The 20,662-nt window shown below is 44.8% G+C and overlaps 1 protein-coding gene across 23 annotated transcripts in view; it reads right to left on the bottom strand.

The window, feature by feature from the left end:
* Positions 1 to 6,892: 6,892 nt before the first annotated feature.
* Celf2 (CUGBP Elav-like family member 2) overlaps positions 6,893 to 20,662 on the bottom strand; it is an 821,906-nt gene continuing 808,136 nt past the window's right edge. For 13 of the 23 annotated variants that reach the window (XM_032884458.1, XM_032884469.1, XM_032884468.1 and 10 more), the window contains 3 exons: positions 19,227 to 19,424; positions 14,827 to 14,970; positions 6,893 to 12,268 (listed from right to left, as the gene is read on the bottom strand). In XM_032884458.1, coding sequence (XP_032740349.1) covers positions 12,141 to 12,268; positions 14,827 to 14,970; positions 19,227 to 19,424 — 470 coding nt within the window. In that variant the 3' untranslated portion in view covers positions 6,893 to 12,140. The remainder of the gene's footprint in view (positions 12,269 to 14,826; positions 14,971 to 19,226; positions 19,425 to 20,662) is intronic. The other 10 variants (XM_032884473.1, XM_032884465.1, XM_032884462.1 and 7 more) reach the window with 4 other exon arrangements.

Raw genomic sequence — 20,662 nt, forward strand, 5'->3', positions numbered from 1 at the left:
TCCCCCCTCAGAGATTCTTTGAGTTTATGCTTGAGATGTAATCTGGGGCACAGCAGTGTCGATCTATGCCTCCGCATTTGAACTGCAGGGTCAGAAGGAAATGGCTAAATGTTAAGGGGACAGTTGTAAGTGCAGGCGTGTGATGTCTTGGTCATCTCGTTTGTTGCTTGCAGTGCAGACCTTGTGCCTGTAGGGTATGCACTTCACCACTGAGTCCAGCCAGTCCAGTCGCATTCTTTAATGAAGAGGGTCTACTAATTTGTTTTGGTTTTACTTCTCGTCAACTCTGGAAGGGTTGATTTTTTTTTTTTTTCATTTTCCTCCTAGACCAGTGGTTCCCAACCTTCCTAATGCCGTGACCCTTCAATACAGTTCCTCATGTTGTGATGACTCCCCAACCATAAAATAATCACCGTTGCTATTACTTTATAACTTTAGTTTTGCTACCGTTATGAACCTCAATGTAAATAGCTTTGGAGACAGAGGTTTGCCAAAGGGTTGTGACCCACAGGTTGAGAACTTCTGTCCTAGACTCAAGGAAGGGAGTTGAGTCTCTCCTGTTTTTTGACCCCTATTCTGCAGACGTTAGTACCAGGGAAAGCAAGCAGGTTGGAACCAACATGTTATAGCTACTGGGTCTATGGAGCTATAAGGAGAACTGAATGGAGGCTCATCAGGGATTGATACTGTCATGACGGGATGGGAGGTAGGCAGACTGGAGATGTGGATAGGGACAAGAGAGATCTTCAGGCTTGGCTCCTGAACCTCTAGCTGCATGGTAACTGCATTCTTCCCAATGGAACATTTTCCTCATGCCACAGCTCCATCCTGCACACTCACAGAGATCCTGGCCTCCACTCTCTTCCCTGCTTTCCTCAGACTGGCAGCATTTGTTGAAGTTCATAGTTCATAAAATGGTGAAGTCCCTTCGTGGAAGACATTTCTAAACTGATTAGAAAGTGCCTCCTGATCACATGAGACCACTTTGATCAACTCTGCCCTTGGGGGAGATTCAAGGTGTCTAAGAGCACTCACCTGCTTGTAGTGGGCAGCCTCCCCCTCCCCCATCTCCCCACTAAGCTCCAGCATGGAGATACTGAGTCTCAGGAGTCATGAGCTGAGGCAGGAGATAGAGAGTCTGGGTAACTGGCCACCTGTCATGAGCCTTCTGTCCACTGACGATGTGGACACCATGGTGCTCTAGTGCCATTGTAGAAAGAATGCAGTTTGACTGGACCACCTTCCTTTGATATGCCCTTTTTATTTTCCTGGGGCTGGGGACCAAACCCAGGGCCTTGCACTTGCTAGGCAAGCACTCTACCACTGAGCTAAATCCCCAACCCCCTGAGATGCTTTTCTTTTTTTTTTTTTTTTTTTTTGGTTCTTTTTTTTTTTCCGGAGCTGGGGACCGGACCCAGGGCCTTGAACTTCCTAGGCAAGCGCTCTACCACTGAGCTAAATCCCCAACCCGAGATGCTTTTCTTTACTGGGCAGAGGTGCTGGTTGTAGCAGTACTCCCTGGACAGGGGTGTGTGTTACTTTTCTGTGTATCCTGGTTCCTACTCAAGTAGCTGGCATGGAGGACTGTTTACAGTAGTTTGAACAAATGAATGATTAGTGGATTATGTCCTACCTCTTTGGAAGCTATGGACAAGTCGAGACACATTTCTATGACTTGAGGACATTCCTGGGCTCGCTGGTGTGATCACTTTGCCCCCTCAAGGCTGTCACAATGGCTCAGTTATGCTGTACTGCTCTTGGGGTCCAACCAGCTACAGGCTCTGGCAGGAACACAAGAAGAACCAGACGGACTGTTTCTCAGAACGGTCTTACAAGCAGCTGCCTCCATGTGTAGTTTCCTAGTGTTGTACTCAATTCTACAGCTCCCCTGGCTTCTTAACTGTTAGAACATCGAGGAGCATCCCTGGAGCACTCCGAGAGGGTGAGAAATCACTTAAAGAGATTTGCAGTATAACCAGGTGGGTTTGACCCACTTACAGGTATATCCTGCCTTTGAGGACCCAGTGTCTAAGGACTTAGAAGGAAGTTTCTTCTTCCATCTTTGGGGCTCGGGCTCACAAGCACAATGACCTCATTACCACCTGTCCCAGGCCTCCCAGAGTGGCTCCTGACTTTTTGCTAAGAGGCTTCCAGTTTCTATCATCCTCAACCCATGCCACAGTCAGACCGACCTCTGTTTGAATTTTGTGTTATTGTCCATCTAATAAAGAGGGCTTTGCTTTCGTCCCAGTCACATTCATTCCGGCATCCACCCAGACTGCCCACTGACCCATCCTCTCCACTTCCTCTGTGTGAGGCACTGACAACGGGGAGGAATGAGGCCCGGTCCCTTCCCTTAGGGAGCAGGAATCTTGCCGGGAGACAGACACGCACATGTGCTCAGCACCTGGTGACTAGCAGATGCTGTGCTGCATTACCTAGTTCTACGGAGGGATGAAGAGGCTCCCCGTACAGTGTTTCTACAAGGCTCAGGTACTAGACAGCTGCTGTCAGTTACCCTGTGGCCAAGCAGTGACTTCTTGTGTGCTTTGACTAAGAAAATTGGCTTTCTAAACGAGACATGACATTGGATGCCAGTAAAACAAAACCAGAGTATGCCTGGTTAAATTGGAGGTAAAGATCAGGAGGATGTAGAGAACGTCGCACTCAGCTCCCTCTGTACTTCTGAACCCCACCTTTGCTCTCCCCAGCACGATTACACACAGACCTAGCCTGGTTGTTGCTAAAGACATCGATCTGCCTTGGAAAGATCTAGAATCTGCAAACCTGTGAGAGGCAGACCTACAGGTGACCTTGTCTTTTCTCTGTTGGCTACAAACTGGAAGGACTAGGAGGAGCTCTGCGTGATAATAATGTGTTGGTTTGCTGGCTCGGGTCCTAAGTGTGGCCTGCTGGCTTTATGGGGACAGTGTCACCTTTGGACAGTTTCTCAGAAAGGGAAAATGTCTGTTCTAGATTTGGCAGTAGAGAGCTCTCAGATGGAAAGACTCTAGATTCTGGTCAGCCATGTCTGAGTTACCCAAGAAACCCAGGAAGAGTCGTGAGATACTCTAGGGAGGCCCAAGAGGACATCAAGCAGAAAGCCAAGCCGTGACTGCACTGCTATTCATTTCCTGAGTCTTGCTGAACAGTTACGTTGTGATCCAATTGTCTTGTGTGTGGTCACGTCCACTAGGTAGTTTCACCTTGCTATGCTAATGAGGAGATTAAGACATACACAGGCTACAACAGTAATTAGTGGGAGAGCTGGCATGCAAACTGGGCTCTCCAGTAATCCACACTTGGAGATCCTTATGTGGGGCTTAAGCTGAGGTTGACTCATTCCAGAACACAGTGCGGTCCGTGTGTCTTCTGTCTATAGATACACATTTTGGCCTTAGACACATCCCTCTGAAGCATCAAGGAGAAGCTGGTGCCAGACTGGTTTGTTGACTATCAGCGAAGCTAAGGAAAATGTAGTGTTCATGTAGAAGCTCTTGGTACTGTCCTGACATGGTGAACTCAGAGTCAGCTGTGTACCCTGAAGTCTCAGGCCTGGAACACTCCAGACTCAGGGTGGCAGACCTACTGGGAGGGAAATGCACTAGCTTGCATTTCTCTTGTGCCATTGAAGTTTATAGTTCTCCTGCCCATGGGCTTGGACATGGTATTAAGGAAATGCTACCTTTTGGCTAGCCAGCTCTTAATGGCTGAGCCCAGACCCAGCATGCCAATGTTTTCTGTGTTCCCTCTCTTAGCATGGTGCCACCAAGGGGATGTTATCAAGCCTCTCCCTTGATTTGACAACCTGTACCTGACCCTGGCCTCTGACTCCAAGCACTGAGTTTTGGGTTGTGTTGCAGGCTTACAAGTTGGAAATTTGGGGTGTGAGAAGGCAGGGAATGGAAGAGTTCTTGCTTTCTGTTCCTCACAAAGTGGAAAATCTGTGTCATAAAAGATTAGGCACCTGAACCATTTTGCAGGCAGATATTTAGTTTTCCTTAGACTCATATGCAAGAAAGAAAACCAAATCTAACCTAAAAGGCCCCAGGGTGGAGAGACCCAATAGAAATGCTATTCTGTTCAAACTTAAAGCCTGTGTAAAAACATTCAGAAATCCTCTTTCAAAGGGCCAAGCAGCAGGCCTTCCGCTAGAGCCTGGAAACTTACAGGCCCGCTCCCTCTCACAAGGAGCGGCTTTGAAATCTTACCATCATCTCATCCAGAATGATCAAACGCTTCCTCTGCTATCCCGCATTCTGTGGTCCAGAATAGAATTCCTCCACAGGGAATGGTTTCCGTGTCACCTCATCTGACACACACACACACACACACAGTCACACACACACACACAGACACACACAGTCACACACACAGACACAGACACACACACAGATGCACACACACAGACATACACACAGACACAGACACACACAGACACACACACACACACACTGGCATTGGTGGCCTGCTTTCCTCTATTGTCCCCTTCTTCAGAGCCCAGGGAGACCATGCGTTTGAAAGGCAGTGGGGTTTCGAGGCCGGGGTGCAGATAGGTGCTCTCTAGGGTCTCGGGAGGTGAGGACATTGTGTTTTATTTTGCTTTGTTGCATACAACAACCGGCTAGAGATTCGCCACAGCCACCGTCATGGGACTCCACGCCCTTGCTAAAATGCACTCAGAAGAACTCCCCCCTCCACTTTTTTTGTTTCCAAAGTCCATTTATTGAATATTAATTCATAAAGACAATGATATAATTTTAATGAAAAATATCCTATATCACTGAAGACTTAAAAGAACAATACCCCTTAAAAACACTGCTTTGAGAAAGAGTCACATTCATTGTACACACGAGTCCTTTCTTAAGCTTTATTTAAGAAATCGAGTACTATATAGTTCAATATATATAAGACACATCCAGTATTGTGTTCCTGATAGCAAGTGCATAGATTTTGTTAAGATATCATTTTTCACTCGATAGAAACGGTTCATGGTCACATGAAGGTATAGCTCCAGTGAATTTGCCCAAGCATGAGAGGAAAAAAAAAAAAACCAGAACAGAAAAAAAAAAAAAAACCAACCAAAAAAACCCAGAACACAGCAAAAAATAGTGAACTACAACAGAAATGAAAAACAAAAACAGTGAATTAGTAGAACAGTCGATTCCTGATAAGTGAATAAGCTGATTGTCTGGCCACAGTGTTTTATTCACTTATCAGGAACGATGCATGGTCTGCTCGAGTTCACTGCATTACCTAGCCTGCTAGCTACCAGCAGATCACACCCATTGCTTCGGCCTGCCAGGCATATGGCTTCCAACAGCCAGGGAATGCTGATGGCTATCTGGCTTCCATGGTGGCCTGTGCATGGGCAGTAGGCAGACCTCCTCACAACCGTGGTGGGAGATACACACACACACACACACACACACACACACACACACACACACAATCAACACTGAGTGTGTATAGTCCCAAGTGCTTATGGGACCGAGCCTTTGTGTGTTCAGTAGAAAACCCCACTCTGTCTGCGTGTGAGCATCATGCCCTGTGCAGTGGTCATTATTTGTATTTCAAACAGGAAACACATCTTGGAACAAATTTTGTCATCCTCTTTCCCAGGCCTCCCCTCCCTGATGCCACCCATTCCTCCAGAAAAGAAAAGGAAACCACGCCTTTAGACATCTGTCCTCACTGGTGGAAGCAGCGGCCTTTCAGAGGCCACCCATCAGGCCCAGGCCCTGAGAGAGACAGCACAAGTATCCCTAGACATAAGCTTTTGTCAGTAGGGTTAGGGCTCTGAAACGCATTCCCAGAGAGGTGCTTGGCCTAGGGAAAGAGCCGCCTTTCTTCCCGCTTGCCAGGCCCTTGGTTGTTGACCTGAGTGAAGAAAGGGGCCTGAGGGGCCATCTGAGACCAGAAGGTGGGCAGCCAGAGCTCTCCCTGACACCAGGCTCGGGGTGGCCTGGCACAGGCACTGTATCTAACGTTTCAGTGCAGGGGTGAGAAGAGAAGGGGACAGACAGCCGTGGGACCTGTGAAGCACTCTTTGAGGGCAGCCAGACTCCTGAGCAAGTAGGAAGGAGGACAGGGAGGGCTCGCGGTGTTCACTGCAGTGGGGGCGGGGCACACAGGAGCACATCTCCTTCTTATCCTGTGTCTACCGGGGGTGGGCTGGGGAGGGTGGGAGATGGGCTTAGGGCATTCTGAGCTCCCCTTAGCGAGCAGAAGTCCCCCCACCTCCCTCACTGAATACCTGGGAGCCTTCCCGCTTGCGTCAGTTCTTCTAATTGAAGGTACCCCTGAGTTAAGTTCACTATCTTGTAGAAAGGCATTTCTGTACATGCATTGATCCATGGAGCACACTCCTAAGTCTAACTTTCACCTGCCCTCTGCTGAGCAGCTGCTTTTATTTCACCCTTCCCTGAGGGTCTGCCTCTTTCGTGAGGGTGACCCCTTTCTAACCTAACTGTAGTCATGTGACTTCATACTTGCTGGTAGACTGAAGAAGCCCTGGGTCTACCGGGAAGCTTCCGGTTACAGGAGAGCCTTCACAAATGTTAGGGACTGTGGATGTGAGGGAGCGGGGAGGAAAGAACATGTGTGGTCAAAAGATTATAAAATGCCTCGCCAAGTGCAGCCCTGCAGGCAGTCATCCGATGAGTCAGAGAGAAAGCACACTGCCTGGGGAGCAGTGGTCGCGGCAGGCTGTGCACGGACCAGAGGTGGGGTACAGTTCCCTCGGTTCCCAAATCAGATATTCACTTAGGTGGAATCGACTGTATCGTTTTACACAACACGGAGAAAAGAACAGATACGTGCAACAGTGAGTGTGTGATGTGTCACCAACACAGAATGACTGCCAACAATACGAGACGCAGAGAGGAACAAGTATTAGGAAAATGGTTTAATATTGGAGACAGAAGCAAAAAACCGCATCACACAATAACATACATTACAAAAATAAGTCTGACTGTTTCAACTACACGGTTATGTTCACAATGAGGACAGAAGGGTCAGAAAAAACTTCGATCTAAACAGCAAAAAAGCAAACTCCTAAAGTTTAACTAATACATTTATCCACTTAAAGTGACTGAGTACTTCTAAATCTAATTATCTTATTGTGTAACTGCACAGTACAGAATAAAGAGTGAAACTTACCGCTGTATTTTAAGACAAAATTCTAATGCTAGATATAAGCAAAGGGAAAAAAAGAAATCAAGCCAAAGTTTTTAATTCTTAAAAGGAAAGCAACTCTCTTTCTATCAACCAGAAATCAAACTTGAAATCAGTCATTGTCAGGGGGCCCACGAGAGTAAGCCACAAAAATTTCCATTTTTTTTAATCTCCAGTATAAAAAATCCCACTGGTACAAAATGCATAAGTACAATCAGCTGTAGAAATAGGAAAGCCTGCGTTTTTGTTTTTTGGCTCAAATTCCATCAAACAACAAAATCCAAATGCACCAATACAACAGAAACAATACTCAAATGGTCTTACAGTTTCCACTAGGTTGCATTAACTTTGGCTTTTCTCAGACAATATTTAAAAACTATTTTGTAGTTCTAAACAAAATGGTATTATTAATCTACAAACAACAATTCCCACAGCACAAAAACACAAATACATTTTTTTGTATGACATTATTCAAAAGGTAATGAAACTACATTTTTTTAATTTTTTTTTTTTAATTAGCACTTAAGATAATAAAAACAGAAACAGTAAATGATTCCAGAGTAGCACAAGCCAAGGACCTAGAACCCCTGCGGTGAAGGAAAGATGAGCTTGTCACACCGTGGAGGTGCCGTCTGATCAGAGTCTCTGAGTGAGTTTTAAAGTCTATGCTTTACACGTGATTTTTAAAAATGCAGTTTCCCTGTGTTTTGTCTTCCGGAAACAGGCCCTGTGCACCCTTGCAGCTTTTTCCGTTTGATACTGAGAGATAAAGGACAGTTTGTCTCTGAGGAAGGCTATCTTTCTAACAATGAAACATGCAAAACCAAAAACCTCCCCCTCAATGTACTGTCTTGGTTGCCTGCAAAATCAGAAGCACTCAACAGAAAGTACCTGCCTGGCCCGAGCCGCTGCGGGGGCCGCAGGAGGATTAAGAGGAAGGAGGACGGTTTGCTTCCATGGGGGAAAAATTCAAGAATTTTCTTTGTTGTTGTCATTTATGTCGTTGGTAAATGAATAGATTCTGAACGAGACGGTCTATGAAATACGACTGGAGTTGTCTTGTGTCTACATGTGTGCCTACACCACCACAGAGAGACTGAGAAATGTGTGGCCACTGTTACTGCGCTGAGTGCTGCAGGAAGTACAAAATAGCCCTCGAGGACGAAGAAGGCCCCGGCAGTGGTAAACAGGTGTGGGGGACACAGACCACGTCATTGCAGGAAGTGCTCGCGCTGTAAGGAGGGAACTTTTTTTTTTTTTTTTTTTTTGCATTGTGAGAGGCTAATCCTTTCCATCTCAGGGCTATCACAATCACACACACATTAAACCAAATGGGGGCAGGGTGAGAAGGAAAGGGAGCTGAGACCAGGAGCTTGCAGGGTATGTTTTCCCAGAGACTGGGCGAGTGCTGGGACTGTAGGTATGACATTGGGGTCTGTGAGAACAAGACATCTGCTCATAAGAAGCCAGACTCTGAGGAATATGGCACTTTCGAAAGCGACAGCAGGATCTAGTCCTGGTATTTGGTTAGTAACTGTGGTGAAGAGCAGCTCTGATCTCCTCTTACATGGCCAGCCACTTGAAATGTGTTCACCTAAAGATCAAAACCCCCTAGGGACCCAGAGAGGCAGGGAAAGGCCTGAGGGATTTGCGTGAAGACACCTTTCTCATTCAGGTGTCCACAGGACTCTGAGAATCCCGGGCGTAATGACTGACTCAGCATTACATAGGGGTGTTTAAGAAACAAAAGCAACGTTTCTTGAAAGAGTAGACCACCAAAAAAAGCCATTAACTCCAGGGTGTATAAAAATATTGTACACTAGGACATACCATGAAACCCCATCTTGAAAAGCAGACATCGTCTTTAGGGTTTGTGTAGGGGCTAAAAATCTACCTACGTTTACCTTCATAGGATTTGCTCAATCTCTTACATTTAAACTAAAGGAGCATAGGATAATAATAGGGAAGAGGGGGAATAAAAAAGAAAAATAAAACATGGTTTAGGAAAAAGACTTAAGAGTTTTTGGGTGGGTGGGTGTCTCAAAAAACAAAAAACTCAGAAGATACAAGTGGAAAAAAAAAATCTAAACACCCCAAAAGAAACCCAAGGATGACAGTATAAAAAGTTACCAACATTCCAGATAGCTCTGGGTAGAAAGGGTTAAAAGTTCAGGACTTTCTCACCTTGGAGGTTTGCAGACATTGTAAAGAGAATACATTGTGAGGGTTGCTGTCATAGCATCGATGTGGAGGGTGATTAGAAAAGTAACACACGGGCACTTATACAATGTCTTACAAAACAGCATAGAGAAATAACGAACAATAACAATTTCAGGCAACAAGACCACGGAGTAGCAAGTTAACAAACTTTGTAACCTTTTTTTTTTGTTTTAAATATTAGGGATTTATACAAAACACATAATAAAATACCATGTTATCAAATTACTTCTCACAGGAAACACGCGGAGCTCTAGGAAGGAAGTACCTTTGGAATTTGGCACTAGATAGTTTTCACTTTTTTTTCTTTAAAAGAAAAAACAAAAACAGATCACATTTTGCTGAACACAAACACATCTAATAGTCCACAATAAAAAAGGTGACATCAATGCTTTCTCAAGCCAACACAAACTTATTCTGGAATAGTTTGTTTTTTTTTTTTTTCTCACATGAAATTTTTTTTTTTAAGCAAACAACTTTTTTTTTGAAATTCTTTTTGTTATAAGTAAACCAATTCTAAGCTTGTCTTATCAACAAATAACATTAAGACCTTAAGACTCGTGATGAGACCACAACTTAATCCACAGAAGCACCGACATGACGCAGTTTACAGTAGCTTTCTCCTGTACATTGGAACAGTATAAAATATAGGTAATTTCATGTGCATTAAACCATGGATTGTCTAACTGTGAGTCAGTTCAGCAAAAGGTGACACAAATAGGTAGCATTTGCCCCAAAACAGGGTAAATATTTTCTTATACTAATCTACAAAAGTGGTTCTCTATATATATCTTAATGAGAAAGTGGGCCACGTAAAATGGCCTTATCAAAACTTTACACTGCCTGAAAAATGTAAAAACTACTACAGACCTCTAGAGACTTAAAATCAGACAGGTTTTTTTTCTCAAACTGTTTTTGGAAGTAGTCTGTTAGAAACCAACATTCTGTGTCCCTGGACACATATTGCTATTGTCACCAGTGACCGGGCAGAATGCCAATCCCTGTGTAATACTTTCAAGTCTGTTTTATGAAAAGAAAAAAAAAATAAGAAAGAAACATTTTAGCCACAGGTTTTGTTTTCTATAATTTGTCTAATAATTTCAGTCTTGCATGAATGCAGCAATGTTTTTCACATTGACTTCCCAGAATTCATAGCGAGATGAGGTCACATGCAAATTTCAAAGGTCAAAACTAGATCAAAGGTCAGTAGGAGAGAACCAAATATGACGTGAGGTCAGAAAGACATCAGAAACAATGACGGGACGATGAAACTGTTTTTGAGACGCCACAGGGACATGCTAGGCAAACGATGACTAACGGGCATGAAGATGTCTGGGGAGAAAACAAGGAAGAGTCAGAAGTTACACAGAGTCTGCGCAGCAGCAACAACATCACTTTCCAGGGTGCGGTGGGAGAAAAACTAATGCAAATCTTAGGTCTTCAGGGAGTCTATGAGCCATTCACGTAATTTGCATTTCTTACACTCTTTTTCCACAGTACAATGAAACCCCAAGAGAATCCATCTGGAGAGAGTGAGAGGGGATGGATTCCGGGTGCTTTGGGGTGAAGGACTAGCAGGGACAGAGGAGAGGGTCCAGTTTGAACAAAGGTGACATATGGGGAAGTCAAGACAACTGAATTGTAAACTAGATAATGGAATTTACAAACAAAATAATCAGACAAATACAAAGGACAAGAGGATAAAGCATGAACTTTAGGTCTAGGGTTCAACGGTGAAAAAAAGCCCATTCCTAGAACAATTCCTCTAGAGACTACTTCAGAAGGTTCTAGCTAGACAGAGAACTGCTCTTTAGATACCCAATAAGTTAACAATAGGCAATAAATAACTTCCATTATTTCTGAGGCAGTAAAAATTTTGTATAAAAATAGAAATGCTTTTTTTACAAATAAAATTTACAGGCCTGTGGCTTTCTTTTTATTTATGTATTATTTATGTATTTATTTATTATTAAATTTATCTTTCAAGAAACATCAAGTATTTTCACTCATTTTTATTTTATTTTTAAACCCTGTAGCTTTAAGAAACAGATCTCTAAATCTTTTTTTACATTAATCCTTTCTAAAAACAAAAATAAAACAATAACAAAATAGACAACCAGTGTAATCATCTGACCAATAAATGTCATGTTTCTTTGAACCCTAAAATAAAATCCTACTTATATTAAAAGAAACCAATGTAGTGGGAGGGTGTTTTGTGGAGTTTTAAGTGCTTCTCCTGGCTTCTCCCTCTGCTGGGCCACCACGCCATCTCTAATCGTGGGGCCCTCCGAGGGGCGGGCGGTGGGCGGGCAGGCAGGGAGGGTGAGTTCTCCAGGCAGTGCTCTCGGGGCACCCGTGGTTTCAGAGTTAGAATTGCACGTTAGTGTTTGCTTGCCTTTCAAATTCTCAAGATGTCATTTACTTGTTTATATGTTTCTCTTTAAAAAAGCAAAACAAATTTTTCTTAAAAGAGTAAGGATATTCAAATTGCAAAACCAAGGAGAATACAGTGGCACAATTGGAGGAGGGGTTTACTCAATAAGAACAAGGTAGCCCAGGTTTTGATTATGGCAGACTGGGTGGGGCATTAGTGGAAGAAACGGAGGCCTTAATGTAAAAATAACCGTCTCTCTTGGTAAAGGTTGGCATTGTGGTCCCTCCTCTGCCTTCCCTGTTGAGCACAGGCTGGCTTGTGGGACTTACCCTAAGAAAGCTAACATAAGAGCAGGGAGCTTCTGGGGTTGGGATCAGTAAGGTTTGCTGTCGTTTTTGGAGCGCTTCAGCTGCACCTTCAAGCGTTTCATGCCGATCTGAAAGCCGTTCATAGCCTGGATTGCAGCTTGTGCAGAGACTGGATTGTCATAGCTAACAAAACCTGGAAAACAAAGGGGAAGGAGGCAGGGCGGTCAGGGTGAAGGGGAAGCCAAGCAGGAAAGGGGGCTGGCGGGGCTGGCCGGCACCTTGTGACTGCAATGCTGAGCGGTGCCCATCCTAGGATCTGAGCTGGCTCTGCTAGGTTTGTGCTGTCCCATGCATGCACAGTGCATGTCTGTGGACATCGGTGGAAATGCCACTGGCGAGTAATCAAGGAGTGAGTTCCATGTGGGACGAAAGCTCCTCACAGAACTACAGCTACCTTCTCCAGTGAACTCTGTCCCTCTATTTAGTGCTTCGAAGGCACACCTATTTGCTTTACCCCCACCCCCAGGCCCCTCCTCCCCTCCCTGGGTCCTCTGGGAAACATACTGAGGAGAGAGTGAGTCCTATATATACTCACAGTCTACACAGGGCTGGCTGCTCAGGATGAGTCACCCACTGACTTAACTCAGTTAGAATAATGTATACTAGCATCTAACATTTTGGAATTACTATTCAGACAAACCTGGGGAAGGTTCTGTCTCAGGGCTTAGTTAAGAGTCCCTCACACCCAGTTATTTGTATCTGCGACAATAGCCACCATCAGAGAGACAGGGCATGTCTGCCTTTGAACAAGAACAAATGATACTCTACAGAGTCAGGAGAGGATCCTGGTGGCAGAGTTGGCTTTAACAGAGTGGGAGGTGGGTCAGAAGTACCAGCATTGCCTGGTCAATGCTGAGGCAACCCGAGAGCATTTGTGACTGAGTGGAGACTGAATTTCACTTCCAAACATCAGCAATTGGAAGATTATAGCATCTCCACCCATCTACTACTATTAAAGTTTAAAGCTAAAGAGAAAATTCATTACAAACCAGTGGAGGGAGCAAAGGATATAAACATACTTTGAGCAGAGTTCTCAGCTGATAAAAAGGCAGGAAGTCATTTCATAGGTAGGCTGAATGGCAAAAATGGTTGTTTACATTTTTATTAACTTTAAATCCCAGTAAAAGTAACCTCAGATCTAAGACTTCACTCTGGTGTGACTCCTCTTTCTCTCAGGGTCTTGGGTACAAGTGGCAAGATGATTGGAGAATGGAATGGGTCAGAAGTGAGTTGGATGGACGGACAGACAGATGGATAGATTACAACAAGCAAATCAGTAACCCAGACGGTGAGACTAGCCTCGCTCACGGAGGAACATGGGAGCCCAGCTTTTAAGGCGAATTGAAAATGCATCCCTGATTCTCACAGCTAGTGTGTATTATCAGGAACATATTAGTTAAGTAGTCTGTGGACTGACAAAAAGCTCTTTTCAAGGTAATGTTTCCTCAAATCACAAACTACAATTGCTTTTAGTCTCCAAATAAACTTAGAACAGTTATGAAAATAGTTATGCAGCTATGAAGGTGTGGGCCCGAAAGCCTTGCACAGGAAGCCAGCAAGCCAGCCTTTCGGCCTTTCAAAGGTAGCTGAGGCTCTCACATGCACACACCCTGTGTGACAGCTTAGTCTTCATGTCATTCCTCTGCTGTCCATGGGCCGTGCAGTGGGTTTAGGCTGGCAGCCTTTCTCCTGGAGGAGAAACATTGCCTGGAAATAGTTGATGCCTTAATCCTTCTAATCCCTAGCACCAGACCTGTAGGAACCCACATTACCTAGCAGTCAGCCAAATAAAGTTTGAATTTCTGGGCTTTTGAGAACCACCCTTCTTTAGATATTTTTCTTTGCAGTACATACATTCCTAATTTTTTTGGCTCATATCTTACTTAATAAATTGTACTACCTCCCACAATGTGAATTAGTAAATTGTAGGAGTGATATCAGCAAAATACTGTGAACTCACTGGGCTAGAGCTTGCTAAACAAGGCTCTGAGCACCCTGGGTTCTTAACTTCTTTGGGGGCTAATCAGTCACAAAGGTAAAGAGGTCATGGATTTAACACTGCTGTCCTTGTGGTACAGAAGCACCGGGACAAGAGTTTTCATTACTCTGTTTAAAAAAAGGAGACAGTAAGGCTGCAAGGGCAGAGAGCTAGGTGTCTGGGGGTGTTTGGTTAATACCCAAATGTTCCTGTGCTCTGTACCGACTCATGGAGCCCTGGCCAATCTAAGCCCATCATAATGCTTTGTTCTCTGGAAGTATGGGACACACCAGCTAGTCCGCAGTCCACAGAGATGGAGTGGCATACGAGTGACACTTGTAAACCTGAGTGACAAGTCCTGACTCAGTGCGTGGGCTATTTGAAACTGTAGGAGTAAGACTGCGGGGCAGAATGCTAGCAGTGCTTGTGTATAGCACAGACAAGACTGCAGTGCTTAAAGAAACAACTACTGCTCTACGGTGAAAGGGAATCAGGCAGAGAGGAAGGCATTTTACTGCTTCAGTATAGATATCACCTAAGGTAAGGGAGTGTCTGTCACTTATGTATGGCTCTTCCCCCTTTTCTGATCAAATACCTCTGCCCAAATCTGTGTACATGCAACTGGAAGGTCAAGAGCTACCACTGGAAGGAAGGCCCTATTTTGACTCCGGACTAGGAAACCTGCAATGTTTAGCTAGGTCTCTTTTGCATACCAAAGCACTTGCTCAGATTGGTCTGTTTGTCAATGAAGACTTTAGCAGAGATAACATTTCCAAAGGGCATGAACATCTGCAGAATGTCCTGGTCTCCAAACTCCTGTGGAAGGTGGTAAATAAAGAGGTTTGCCCCCTCTGGACCTAAAGAGGAAGAAAAAATCAGAGTAAGGCATTCCCCAAGTCTTAGTTCCCGAAGCCTCTTAGGAATACTTCAGTAACAGGTAGGCTAACCATTTGGCTTTTTCCTATGAAGAATGAGCAGAAGGATAATGTCTAGGCACTGGCATGCTATTCAGGAAAACACTAATCCTTTGAAATGTTCTCACTGGTGGCGAGGGGTGGGATGGGGAGGTGTGGGGCATGCTATAAGTAGCTTCTTTTTCATGGAGAATCTTTGGATTACTTTAGTGCAACATCTCCTTAGGGGTGAAGGAGGAGGTGGGGCAGGGCAGGGATAGAATTTCGAACCGGTTACTTCTAGGTAGCCATGTTTCATGTGTAGACTATTTGCTGAAGTGGTCTGCATGCTAAGCAGACTGCAGCAATTTGGAAAAGTGAGTACAACAGCAGCAGCACTGCTCAGACTTCCCAGTCACTGACAAAGTTACTCTGTCAGTTTTTATTTGTCGTGTGCACGCACGCGCACACACACATACACACACACACACACACTGTAATAATCATCTCTCTCTCTGTTAGAATGTTGGGCAGGGAGTCAACAGCTAGGTGGAAAGGTAGTTTTACAGTTTTAACAGGCCTTTATGTCACTGAGAATTCGCCTTGGGAGTTAAGGACAGAGGATACAAAAGCTTCTCCAAGACGGAGTTAACAGAGCTTTCCCCCTTTCCATGCAAACTCCAGAAGGCAAACATTCGGTTTAGTTCTGCAGCTTAGGTTAGTTTTCTCAAGTTCCTCACTGAACTCAAGACTCACCTACACCGGAGCTGTGTGAAAGAAACGACAGAAGATGCATCTGACAGAGAGAGGATGAAGTTGGGGTATTTCTTGGATGCTGGAAAAGGAACTCACAGAACTGAGGAAGTGACTTCTGTCCCTGGCTCTCACAGGAGAGAGAACTTGCCTGCCTGTTCCCTGTGGAGATCAGGGCCAGAATTGCATGATCTCCCTGCAGAACTACTGGGCAACGATGTGTATGTGTGCGGCCCTGAGTAGTGAGAATTAAGTGACCTTTGCGAATCTATGAATCGGTACATCTTTGTCTGCCCTAGGAAACCAATGACAGTCTTAAAGAACGAGACTTCACTGGACTCAGATGTAGTTATTTCTTCCTCACTTAAGAACACGTCAACATCACCATACTGCTTACGTACTCTATGGCTATGTCTGGGACCCAGCTCCAGGGAGGCGGCCGTAGTTGATTCGTAGCCTTCACTGCTGTCTGGTCCTAATGTGGTTAATGCTGGAAACGTGTGCTAGTGCTACTGTGCCATGCACATTCTTAGGAAGAGGTACACTGCTCAGAGGGGTTCTCCACACTGAATGTGCCTTTCAGACAAAGCATTTAAATGCTTTGAGAAGGATTAACAGAACTGAAAGCGTTGTAAGCATGTTGCCACTCCTGAAGTCTGAGCAGTAAGCATACTTTTAATGAACAGGGCAGACTGTGCATGAATGATCCCGGCAATCCAGAATGGTATCAAATTCTGAATATGTCCATGCCAGAGAGATGGAGACCACGACCAGTTAGACAGACAAAAAGAGGTTTTGGTCCTTTTGTTTATTGTTTTCCCAGAGATAAATTCCAACATCTTCATAATTCCTCTCCTTTGACATCCCTTTACCAGGAAATAGTTTGATCTTTTAACCCTCCCAAACCGAGGGGGAAAAAAAGCAGTTTCATATAGAAAAACCTTTATTGCATGCTAATGGTACAGTGGATACCAAAATCAATAACCCTCGCCTCTGTCTCTGACTCCTTCCCTCCTTCCCACCCTCTCTCTTTCTTCCACCCCCTCCCTCTCCCTCTCTCTCTTTCTTCTAAATCTCCAAAAGCAATAAAAACCACACAACTCCCCCTTTTGACCTGTCTACTTTCTCCCAGCACACCTTGAGTGGCAGCTGTATTACTGGTCCCTGTGGGCTTTGTATTATGTATTTCTCACAGGGTGCCCAGGGCAGCACAAACCCCCTCGGCCCAGAGGCACCTGTGTGTAGAACAAAGCTACACCAACCACCAGTGTGGATAAGCCTCTTGCTGGGTACCTGGGGCTCCAACTACTTGTGGGTGTAAAGCCTGCCTGCTGTAAGGAGAGGGGGTGGGATGCATGAGAACGGCCGTAGAAGGTTCACAATTGCATGACATGTGATAGGCTTTCCTGATACTTAGATCTGTAGGAATGTTGCAACACTTCACAAAATTTACCCATGGAACATTAATTTAAATCATGTGTCAAGTCTAAATAGTTCATTTTTCCCGTGGTGGAAAAATACACCAGAGTCCATGACTAACTACTTCAGGGTACATTTCAGCTCTGACCAAAGGGGGCAGCACAAGGATGGAGCTGTGGATTAGGGAATCTAAAATCTGATGAGCGGTAGACCTGTTCTTTCCCTTCTTGTTATCACTGGCATTTTAAATTACATTTTCCCTAAACTAATGGCAGACGGGTGATATGTATCCTTAGCTAGATCAGCTGGATGGGAAGATGATCAAGGGAGAGTATGAAAAGGGAAGAGAGGGATGGGAGCAGGCACGAACAAACCAAGCCAGTGAAAAGAACAACCCCAAAGCTAGCACTAGACCGAATGAAGAGCCCAGCACATACCACTGTTAGCCAACATCCCTAGAGTTAGTACAAGGACATCCCTATTAGTCAAGGACAAGCAGCTTACGACAGTGGGCTGAGGTGAAGTTCTTCAGGAAAACGTTCTTATGGGACCAGACTTTAACCACTGACTTTTTGATCCTTTGGCGGCAGCTAAGTCTGAGTGACACAGTTAATGCTGTCCTGTAAAGCCATGCTGGATGGCGGGGAGAAGGACACTCGCGGAACCATTCAGGAAGGACACTTAGCTCTGTTCTTTATGGGTCACCTCCTATGGTGCTTACTTCTCAGTGGCTCTCAGACCCTTCAAAGACTAAACAAAGATGGCCTCGTGGGGTCTCTTTCAAACACTCAGTGAAATACAGTTGTCCAAATAGCTGTGTACGCCTGCAAACCTACAAAAGATGTCCCAGCTAAGAGGAAGGGGGCAGGGTGGGGTGTTGTTGAAGCAATGAGAAGTAATGTAGGTCTCATGTATTTTTTTCTTTTTTGAAGATATCTATGTTCTTTGTCAAAGGGAAATTTATTTTCTACTTTTAACACTTTTAAGTTGTATCTTCTTAAAAATCCTAAGTTTGCAGAATAAAAGCATGATATCAGATTACAGGTTACCAGACTCTACATAAATATGTAAGCAAAAGCAGTTAGTAGCTATGGTGAGAAGGTAAAGGGAAGAATAAGAATAGTCTTCTCCCATCTTCTGAACCAGTCAGAACGAGATCAGCAAGCTGCTGACAGTTCTAGGGCCGCCAGTCAGTGAGGAAAGGCAAACCATCTCGTGTGGTGCTACACGGAGGTGTTCATGCTCCCAAGACACACAGCCAGTAAGACTGGCACAGACTCAACAGCAGCCTGGGCTGTAGGTGAGACCCTATTCCAACCAACCAACCAACCAACCAACCAACCAACCAACCAACCAACCAACCAACCAACCAACCAACCGGACAAAAGAATCAAGAGGAAGAAGGACGAACTTCCCTTATTTGGAGTAGGTAATTAACCACTATATAATTAGCTTTAATTCATCCTCAGGATTTTTCTGAAATGTCTCCTGCCTTACTGGTAGCACAACTAGGCGCCCGATCACTCACTTCCTTTCCCAGAAGATGTCCTCTCCATGGTCTAAGTTAGTTCTAACTGGATTCTATCATTAGTCAAAACTATTGCTTTCTGAGAGGCAGCCACACAACTTCAGGGGATGTGCACCTTAAGAACCTAGGGAATTCAGGAGGGTTCTTACCCTACACCAGCCTGAACCAAGTGGTACCCTTGTACTGAGGAATCTCTATGAGGAGAGAAGACCGAGAGCTTGTGCTGACTGAAGAGAGGATGTTCTAGGCAGTTTTGATGGTAGCAACTAGTGAAGTAATTTCCTGTGAACACCTGATAGATAAGAACTTCAGGGATGAGTGAAAAAGTGAAAAAAAATGAGATCAACAGAGAACTTTTTAGAAAGGGCTTATATGCTTGAGACATTTAACATGGATACTAGAAATTAGGCTGGTGATTGCTCTTAAGACACTGGTTCAAATCATCTTCTAGGCATGCTCTAAAGGCAAATCCAAGTCTGGCTGGCCCCGCCAGGCCCTGGGGATACAGGTAGATACCTACCTTCCTTCTGGCTGCCTGCAGCGCTCTGCTGCTGCAGCAGGCTCTGGCTGTACAAAGTGGGCAGTGCAGCTGCCGCGTACTGCTGAATTCCTGAGTAGGCCTGCGTGAGGGCGTCCATGGTGCCAGCCGTACCATTCGTCAAGCCTGTGGCGCCAAGTCCTCCATTCAGAGCCGCCATACCTGAGAGCATTTGAGCAACTTTACAAAAAACCCAACAATAGAGAAGAGAAATAGCACTTACTCATTAGTGCTTTCCAAAGGAAGTCAGAGAATCATTGACAGTACAACAGGAAGTGCATGCAGCTCACACACCAATGAAACCAACAGAGTAAGAAACAAACAAAACCACCACACAGAAACGATACATATGGAGAAGTACAGCACGACAGTGTGGAGGGAAAGGAACTAAACAGTAACCCTCCCTCCCCTTGTCAGTGAAGCCCTGCACTCAGACAGAACCATCCCATGCAGGAGCTGCTGGTAAGCACCACTGGGATCTTTTAGAAATATATACCTCTGCTTCTTAGATCTTGGAAGCATGCAAAGAAAAGAAAACCCAACCTAACCCAAACCTGGGTGGCTGAGGCCTAACACGCATGTCCACTGCTGTCCACTGACTCTGTTCAGAAGGCTGGGGAATCGAGAAACTGCTGCTTACATTGAAGTTGTGTGATAAGGAAGTCAAAGGGCAGTCAAGGTCTTAGTTCTGCACCCCAGCGAGTCAGCAGTACCACTGACATGACTTTTCTACACAGTCCCAGGGTGATGTGAGGAACTGGGACTTGGGAATACATAGCCTGACTGGTTCAGACTAGGGCAGCAGGACACTTCGGGATGCTTACGCCCTATGTGCACACACACTTGTGACAGAAATCAGTGTCATGCTTCCTAGTGGACCGGAATGACCCTGTCTATAACCTGGGACTCTGGCAGCAGCTTAGAGAATCTGCATGTAGACCAGTGTGTAATACTGTCCTTGTTCCCTGGCTGCTCTAGTCTGTGACACTATCCTAGAGTGCTCCGTCAGAGCAAACAATGCTTCACTGAGTATGACCTTGCACATGAATTCAGGAAATGGAATACATAACACAATTGCCTTTGCATTCTTTTTTTGATTAAAAAGGCTTTAAAAAAAAAACAGATTTGTTCCTGAGAAGAACTTACTAGAAATAATGCTAATCTTGGTGGTAGCAGAGGACAGCTAGTAAAGATCCTGGAAAAGCTAAGGGGAAATCAAGTCAGCACTTCCTTTAGTGCCACCACTTGCAGTCCTCAGGAAGGAAAGGAAGTGGGGATCCCTATCTACACTGTATGTGTGCCTCTGCTGCCTGGACAACTTCTGCCTCAGACTGGAAGGACAATGTGTGGGATAGAAATCGACCATGACTTAGCTGTAGAGAACTCTTCTAATGCTCTGGGTTTGGGGCCTGGAAGGA

Source organism: Rattus rattus, chromosome 14, assembly GCF_011064425.1.
Source record: "Rattus rattus isolate New Zealand chromosome 14, Rrattus_CSIRO_v1, whole genome shotgun sequence".
Lineage (NCBI taxonomy): Eukaryota > Metazoa > Chordata > Mammalia > Rodentia > Muridae > Rattus > Rattus rattus.